The sequence below is a fragment of the Tupaia chinensis genome, unplaced genomic scaffold (assembly GCF_000334495.1).
Source record: "Tupaia chinensis unplaced genomic scaffold, TupChi_1.0 Scaffold000296_1, whole genome shotgun sequence".
Taxonomy (NCBI): domain Eukaryota; kingdom Metazoa; phylum Chordata; class Mammalia; order Scandentia; family Tupaiidae; genus Tupaia; species Tupaia belangeri.
In genome coordinates this window covers 1,493,581-1,502,890 of record NW_006159784.1, presented here as the reverse complement: position 1 = coordinate 1,502,890, position 9,310 = coordinate 1,493,581, and the positions used below count along the sequence as shown (strand labels likewise).

Genomic DNA, 9,310 nt, shown 5'->3' with positions numbered 1-9,310 from the left:
CCTGGCAGCGTGCTGTCTCACTTGCCCTACCTCTCTCTGTCTTTCTCTGTCTCTTTCTAGTCAAATTGTATAATAATAAATAAAATAAAACAAAATAAAATTTTTAAAAAATTCTATAAATTATTACTGATTTCTTTATATTGTTTCCAAAGAAAAGTTAAAATAAAGGAAAAGTTTCAGGTCAACAGGTGGCATGGTAGTTAAGGCACAAGATCCCCACATAGACTCGCTGACAGCGCAGTTCAAGTCCCAGACCTGGTGGCTTAAAAAACATGTTGGGCAATCTGTGTATGCATGCTCAAAATCCATAGAGAAGAAGAAACTGCAGTGTGGCCATCCTCCTGGAGGGGGAGGGGATTTCTCTCTTTCTCCCTCTTTCTCTCTGATGAGTACATGTGCCCTATATAGTAAATAAAAAGACAAAAAAAAAAAAAAAAAAAGATCCTGTTACTACCCACCCTGTGTGTGTGCATCAAGTGCACAAGCTTATCAAAATGCATAACACTTAACACTTAACTTGTATACTTTAACACAAAGAACACAGAGCCAGGTACTTACCTATCGTATCTCTTCCAGCAGATTTTTCAGACCCTGATAAGTTTACCAGCACAACACCTCCAATGCTATGAGAATAATAGTCACACTGATGAGCAAATTATTAAATCCTTTAAAAGTCTAATCATAAAGACAGTAATTACTTAGAAGTGATCAAAACTAACCTCAACTTTGGGGAAGATTCAAATAATTTAATGATTTAATAAAGTAATTATCAGTATAGCATAATTTTACACTTACATAAATGAATTAAATCCTTGTAGAATGCGTAACACTGCCTTCTAAGGAAGGTATTACTATTCCCATTCTGCATGAAAAAAACTAACGCATAAAGAGGTGAAATAACTTGACCAATGACATACACCTGGGACTGAAACACAGGCAGCCTGGCTCCAGAGTCCAGTAGTCTTACATGCTACTGCCTCTCAAATGGAAAAACTTGTCATACCTATTCCATCTTCCTTTTGAAGGCATAAAAATAGCAATATTAACCCATATAAAACTCACAATTTGGTACTACTCTTGCTTATTAGTAAAGCTACATTAACAGTAAAATTATCCTTATCATATCTAATAATTCCATTATCCCATGATCTTAATGGATAAAAATAAGAGTGAATTAAATCTATAGAGAAAGATCAGTCATTCATTATTCAATCATTACTCATTGAACATCTTAGATGACCAAAGCACTGTTAGCAGTGAATAAGACAGATGTTACTCCTGTCCTCATGGAGTTTACATTGTCTTCCTACTTCTTTACATCTTGTAAGTTGCATGTACATTTTCACAAGATAAAATACTGCTAATTAAAAAAAAAAAATCAGTCTAACTCCCTCACCTATTGATTAAAAAGACCAGGGTAGTAGTGGAAGAATACAAAAAAGAAATTTATCTTCTTATGGAATGATGCCATGACAAGTAAAACACAGTCCTCACATTACATATGCATACTCTGCAATAAATAATCATAGTTTTCTGTTAAATAATCATTGTTTGAATTCAGATTCTGCTTTTTCTCGTTGAGTACCCACGACATACTAGAAACCACAGGCTTTGTTTCCATTTGATGATGATGATGACGACAATGGTGGCTAAGTGTACAGAGCAGCTGCTATGTACCAGACATTGTTCCAGGAACTTTGGGAATCTTAACTCAGTTAATCCTCATTACAAGCCTATAAGACAAGTCCTGTAGTTTTCTCCAAATTTACAGATAAGGAAATTGGCAAAGAGAGGTAAGAATCTTGTCCAAGATCTCAAAACTAGTAATAATGGAGAAGGGAAAAAATTCAAGGTGGCTTGAGGCCATACTCTTTCAAATGATGAAATAAGATTTTTTTAGTTACAAAAGATTTCCTCAAGACTGTTGCTATATCAAATTCTTTTTTATAATCTCAAAAATTGAATCTCATTGCTTAAGGCCAGTTCAAATCAAGTATTAAATAATGTTTAATACCGTGTTTTCAAGAACATATAATATAAAACAACAAAAAAATCTCTAAATAACAATCTTGCTGACCACAAGTCAAACAAACCTTTTTAAGGAACAAACGGTAAACACTTTAGACTTGTGGGCCATATGGCACTCATGTGGCAAGTAGGCCACTAAAGTGCTAAAGCAGCCACAGACAATGAGTAAAAGAAACCTTTATTTACAAAAACCAACAGTAAGCTCACCTTCGTTTGCCAATCACTGTTCTAGACCTACTTTAATGAGAGGAGTAATAAACCCTCTCAAAATACTTCCATTCATTCCTTTTATATCATAACTTTCTTTATTAAGACAGTGCATTCCCACCAGCAGAATAAGAGAGTTCCCCTTTCACCACATCCCCACCAATACTTATCATTTTTTGTTTTTTTAATCTTAGACATTCTGACTGGGGTTAGGTGGTATCGCATTGTTGTTTTGATCTGCATTTCCCTTACAATGAGGGATGTTGAGCATTTTGTCATAAGCCTTTTGGCTATTTGTATGTCATCTTTAGAGAGTGTTTTTCTCAAATCCTTCTCCCATCTTTTAATAGTGTTGATCATCTTTTTTTCCAATCAGCTTCTTTAGTTCCTTGTGTATTCTGGTTATCAGTCCCTTATCTGATGCATAATTTACAAAAATATTTTCCCATTCTGAGGGCTGTTGATTCACACTAATTACTGTGTCTTTTGCCATGTAGAAACTTCTTAGTCTGATGTAATCCCACTTGTCTATTTTGGGGATTATCGACTGTGCTTTGGGTGTCTTACCTTGACTTGATTTTGTCAAAGGTGAGAGGTAGGGGTTCAGATTCATCTTTCTGTGGAGAACAATTTGGAGATTCCTCAAAAGTCTACAAATAGAACTACCATATGATCCAGTAATCCCATTCCTTGGCATCTACCCAAAGGACAGAAGAATTCTTCATTGGAAAGGTGCTTGCACATCGATGTTTATTGCGGCACTTTTCACGATCACTAAGACATGGAACCAACCCAAATGCCCCCATATGGATGAATGGATTGAAAAACTGTGGCACATATATTCTATGAAATACTATTCAGCCATAAAAAACAACAAAACCCTGGCTTTTGACAGAAAGTGGAAGAATATGGAAGATTTACTGCTGAATGAAGCAAGCCAGGCTATGAAGGAGAGACACTATATGTCCCCACTTAGTATATACCGAATGCCCACACTCTGTAACTGAAACTGACAGGCTAAAGGATGTACAAACACAAGAGATGGGTGTGAATGCCAGATGTGGTGTGTGTGAAGGAGTGGGGCCTGGCAAAAAACATTTGGAGGAGGGATACAGAGACAGCATTGTTGAGACAGGGAGGTAGTATTATTATATTTTGATCAACTGGACTGGGGAGAAATGTTCATATATTGAAATGATCACCTTGTAAGCTAAATAATGTGATTCAATGTATTAAAAAAATGTAAATGAAATTAAAAGATAAAATTTTTAAAAAGACAGTACAAATGTAAAGTCAGAAATCAGAATATATTTTAAGTAAAATTGAATAAAATCTCATTTACTTCTCCAATACAAATATATTATATTTCTCTAATTCAAACATGTCTGGCTAAAACATGAGTCAACCATGCAAAAGAATAAATTGCTAGTGGTCATAAAGTCTACATGTTAAGTTAGTTGAGTTAACCACACTACTGATTGAAACTACCATGATCAACTTACTCTTTTAGATATGAGAAAAATGCATACTAATAAATCCTACCAGTCTTATATGATTGTCAAGTACAGTCTCTATGACAGTCATTTTTCTCATACATTGCATACAAACTTTAAAATGAAGGTCCAAAGAAGATAATACTAAAATCATTTTTTTAACTACAAACCTCTCAGACTTGAAGGGAACTGTACAGGGGCAAAGAACACAGTGCTGATTCAATTCCAGCTCTGACACCTAAGAAACACTAGTCTATCCATTAAATAATTCTGCTACCTTCTTTAATTTCTGATTTTCTCTCACAAAAACCAAATCAACCCATCTTTTTTGAATATTGTCTATGGGCAAAGCTCTATGCTAGGACTTTGGTGACACAAACAAGGGTAAACTCTTTCAGGGGCTTATAATGCAGTAGGGAAGACAAGACAAACACACATGAAGTTAAATACGAATAAAAGACTTAAATATAGTTATTGACAATACTGATGTCACGCAGTAGTATAAACTGCCAAGTGAATTATACAGAAGATAACTTAAAAATCATTGGAGGCAAAGACAATTAGAAAGGACTGAATATTAGATTTCTAGTAAAAGTGGGAGAAGGAAAGAGAAGCTTGGGAGGTTATGAGGATTAAGTATAGTTAAATGTGAACATCAATCAATACTTACAATACTTAGTAACTGCATTTACATGAATAGGAACCACAGCTGTCTTGGGGTCACCCTACCATAGATGGTTTGGAAAACTGGCCTAGCAAGTGACACAGGGGAAAGTAACACAATGTCCATTTAAAGCCTACTTTTATCTTTGTTTTCTTTTGTCTATATATTATAATATAATATAAACTATCCTATCATTGTATCTTTAAGCAGAGTAAATTAGTTTTATAGTATATCCTTACCTTAAAATTACAGCTAATAGTTTAGAAAGAGTAAATCTATCTCCACTGTTACTTGGAAACACTGCAGCAAGAATTAAGGTAAAAAGTCCTATCAGGAGAAAAGGATGAAAAAAGGTACATGAGCTTAAATACCATCAACATTATTTACTACCAATCTCACTGTTTAAATTAGGAAATTACATATCTAACTTTTAAGCTATTCTAACTAAGAGTGAGACTGCAGTTACCTTACCTGAAATGTTAAAAAATCATACATATAAATAGCCTCTAAATTAAACCATGTTTGTTTCAATGACACAAGTTAATTATAATCCTATTTATTTTAAGATAATAATAGAATTACATCAAGCATCAGAGTAACATTCTGACCTCATCATAATCAAGTCTGTGTTACTGGTATTTTTATAGCTTCAAAAACATTTTTATCTTCTACATTTAGAAAGTGATTCAATTTTAAAAATAAAACACCTATCATAGGGTAAATTATAGTTCTGAAATAAGCAATTACATTTAGCCAGAGTCTAGAAAAAGGTCTTTTAAGAGGATGTATGCAGGGAAAGACAACTGTAATACAAAAAGCCATCCTATAAAACTTTAAGATATTGTTACATAGAAATACTTAAAAGTATTTAAAAGAACATAAATAGCACAAGGCCAAAATAAGAAACTATAAAGACCAACTGGACCAGGGAGAAATGTTCACATATTGAAATGTTCACTTTGTAAGCTAAATAATGCGATTGAATGTATGAAAAAAAAAGTAAATAAGTAAACAATTTTTTTAAAAAAGCAATTATAATATGCTAATGTAGGCTAGAACTAATATAAAACTTACAAGATAGAAATGTGCAGTACACGCATATATATACACAAGACCTAGATATATATCGATTCACAATGCAAATTTTAAAGTTAATTTCTTACCAGACGTTGAAGACAGAATGTTAACTATAGCAACTTGTGTATCTGAAAGTGCTTCTTGATATGATAAATTTGCCAAAAACCACTAGAAAAAGGAAAACAAAGTGAAACCTAATGAAACACATGTTTATATCTATCATTACTGTTTATAGTCTTCTAATTTTTTTTCTCTTCCTAAGCACTGTTATCACAAGGTTTTAAAAGCTGTTTTATATTGAAAAATCACACACACCTCCCAAAAAAATGTACAAACATTTATAATCAGACTTAAGAACTTGCTATCTAGTTTCCCTTAAGAAATTAACAATAGGGAAATTATCTGTTGATGATAACATCTTTCACTGGACTAATATACAGTATAATGATATTGGGAAAATTCATTTTGCATGTTGTAGTGATATACAGTGATTGATGTGAGAAATTAACAATAGTTGGCTAAAAATTTGCATTCGGGCTTTTTCAAAAGATGAGGATAACATCGAGTATCCATTCAAATTAAAAATTTGCTTTATCTAAGCACTGCTCACATTCTATTGGGTCATCGGGAAGTCATGACACATTTTTGCATAGAAAAACATAGAAAGATACATCATGACTTTCCCAACAACCTAACAGTTTATCTAAATCAAATTTAAATTTTGGAAAATTTCCAAACATTGAAATCTGTGTAGACAGACTTGGTGATGCAGCAGTACCGGATTGCTCAAGTGATGCTGAATCTACATGGTGGACAATAGGTCTAGTTCCCTGGGTGACCTATACATGCTGGGCACATGCACCCATGGTACTAGCCATTTGGGAAGGCCAGAGGGGAGAAATGGTGTGAGACTCTGTCCAGAGTTCTTATCTTTTTATCTCTCTGGCTTTCGCTCTCATGAAAGAAATAAATAACCTTAACTCTCTGTGTGTGTAGTAATGACCCTGTAGCCAAGTAGTTAAGGAAACCAGATCCCACAAGGCCCACTATGGTTCAAATCCTGGCCTCAGGATTGAAAAATAGGGCAGGACCAGATGGCACAGTGGTTACATTGCTGGACTCCCACATAGTCCACAGTTTGAATCATGGACACAGTGGCTTAAAATTCATGCCAGGCCTGTTTGTGTGCATGCCCAAGACCCCAAGAGGAGAATGCAAGCAGCCTCGCCATTCCTCCTGGGGGGTGATTTTTTGCTTTCTCTCTGTCTCTCTGGTGAGCGCACATACCCTATGACAAAAATCTCTTTCTAAAAAAGAAAGAAAAGGAAAAAACAAATAGGGGCATTGTGTGCATGTATAACCAAAATCCCAACAGGATATAGAAATGGAGAATGGATTGTGGCATGGCCATGCCACATTGAGGGGTGCTTTCATCCTCTCTCTCCCTAGCAAGCACACATGTTCGGTAGCAATTAAAAAGATATATATATATTCAGAGATGGCTAGCATAACAAGAACTCTATTAAACGAGATGATGTCCACGGGGTCACCTAGAACTAGCTTGTTAGTTAGATAGATAAAAGGTCAAATTGATTTTGAAAATTTAGAAATATCCTATGAAAATTATTAACTTACTGGTTGTTCTCTGATTCTCAGTTTAAAGATACAAGTCAAAGAGTTCTCATAACTTTGGATATAGTAAATAAAGTATCACAGCCATAAGCATTTCTTTTTCTTCCTTCTGTTTCTCTAGGCTAAGATAATCTTTTTCCTTTTTTAATTATTTTTTTAACATTTGATCACTATACATCATTTGGCTTATAAAGAGAATTTACTCAACATGAAATACTTCTCAGACCAGTCCAACTGAGAATACTATACATGTTATCATTAACAGGTAATAAACTATTTCAATGTCCCACTAATGTCATGCCTCTATTTTTTCTCCTGTTTTCCTTCTCTATACTCTTCCCTTCTCCCCCTACCCCCTGTTCCACACTGTCCTCAGTGTCCATTACTATTTTCACTGCTTTTATGCCCTCCAATATTTCAATCTCTACTATAGAGTGCAGACAGTTGGTATGTATTAAGTGGATACATACAATATCTTTCTTTCATAGCCTGGCTTGCTTCACTCAGCAATAAACTTTCAACATTCAACCACTTTCTATCAAATGCCAGGGTTTTGTTTTTATGTCTGAGTAGTATTCCATAGAGTATATGTGCCACACTTTTTCAATCTATTCATCCGTTCGTGGACAATTGGATTGATTCCATTTTAGGCTAAGGTACTCTTACATCCTCACTCTTATGCCTAATTTAACTTAGGGGATAAGAAATAAGATCTCCTTTTGATGAAGACTGGGGAGCATGTGTCCAAAGTACATTTATTCATTGATAATTCACTCTTTTTTTCTTGGATGAACACTTTTTTACTATTCCAAACAATGCTATTATCAACATTCTAGTACATGTTACCTGGTACATATGCATATTAGTGTCACTAAAGAATACATTAAGAAGTGAATTGCTGGGTCAAAGTAAACTGTCACCCTAATTGTTTTTGGTATCTCTATTACTTCCATAGATTGACTAGAAGAATCATTTCACTGAAGAAATATTTATCTCTATTAAGAGAGGGATATCTCTCTCTTTTTTTGGAGAGGGTTTTGCTATAGGGCGCGTGCACTTGCCAGAGAGAAAGAGACAGGAAGCGAGAAATCACCCCCAAGGGGGGATGGTCACACCACAATCCCTTCTCCTCCACTCTCCTCTCAGGATCTTGGGCACGCACGCACACGCGCCCGGCGTAAGTTTAAGCCACCAGGTCCTGGACTCGAACCGCGGTCGACTACATGAGAGTCCAGCGACATAGCCATTACACTAACTGCTGGTCCCAAGAGAGGGCTCTCTCTTGATTTAAGAACTTATAGCTAATCTAAGTAAGTAGTATGATTATTAGTATTTACATTTCAAAAAAGCAGCTTAGATACCTGATCTGAAAGCACTACAAGTGGTAGCAGATGGCTAACAGTCTAGCAGTCTCCATTCAATCTTTAGTGCACTCAAGACAAAAGCCAGAGTAAAACTGTGGTGAAGTGGTTCTGACTTCCTCTGTGGTCCTCAGATTGTCTAGATAATCTCACTTGCCTACCCAAACAAGAAAATAAGGTAACAATTGGGGAGATGAGAAAAATCAACCAAAGACGACAATAGAAACCACAATCTGCCAACAGCTGAAGTGCATGCAGAAAACAGGGCAGAAGATCCTGCCTTCAACTATCAACTATCATTCATAGATTTTTTTTTGCAAGAACAGGTATTGCTCACTGAGGGTTAATTAGTTTTCTCACCCCACCTCTTTTTACTACTTTAATACTTAAACATCATGCTCATTTTCCAATCTCCCTGGTCCCAACTAAAACAAGGCAAAGAAACAGAAACAGAGCACCTAAATGGCAGGTAGTCAATGATCCTAAACATTCACCTTAACTGTGAAATCTTTGCAGAAGACTTTCGCTTCTCTACCTCTCCAAAAACTCCATTCTCTGGCTCCCAAACCCAATAGGTTTGAGTCCCAGACTCGATGGCTGAAAAAAACTCAGGCTGGGCACATTTGTGTGCATGCACAAGATCCTGAGGGGAGAATGAAAGAAAAGGGATTGCAGAGTGGCCATTTCTCACTTTCTGTCTCTCTGGCTAGTGTACCTGCCCTGTAGCTAAAAATCACTTTAAAAAAGAAAAAAGAAAAAAAAAAAGGGAACCAGCAGTTAGCATAATGGCTATGTCGCTGGACTCCCACATAGTCAACCGCGGTTTGCGTCCCGGACCCAGTGCCTTA

The 9,310-nt window shown here is 35.6% G+C and overlaps 1 protein-coding gene across 1 annotated transcript in view; it reads right to left on the bottom strand.

Moving 5' to 3' along the window:
* Nucleotides 1-9,310, bottom strand: part of SLC35F5 (solute carrier family 35 member F5) — a 48,497-nt gene that overhangs the window by 20,443 nt on the left and 18,744 nt on the right. Inside the window, exons 8-10 of the mRNA XM_006150799.3 lie at nucleotides 5,556-5,637; nucleotides 4,632-4,719; nucleotides 559-623 (exon numbers count right to left, since the gene is read on the bottom strand). Coding sequence (XP_006150861.1) covers nucleotides 559-623; nucleotides 4,632-4,719; nucleotides 5,556-5,637 — 235 coding nt within the window. The remainder of the gene's footprint in view (nucleotides 1-558; nucleotides 624-4,631; nucleotides 4,720-5,555; nucleotides 5,638-9,310) is intronic.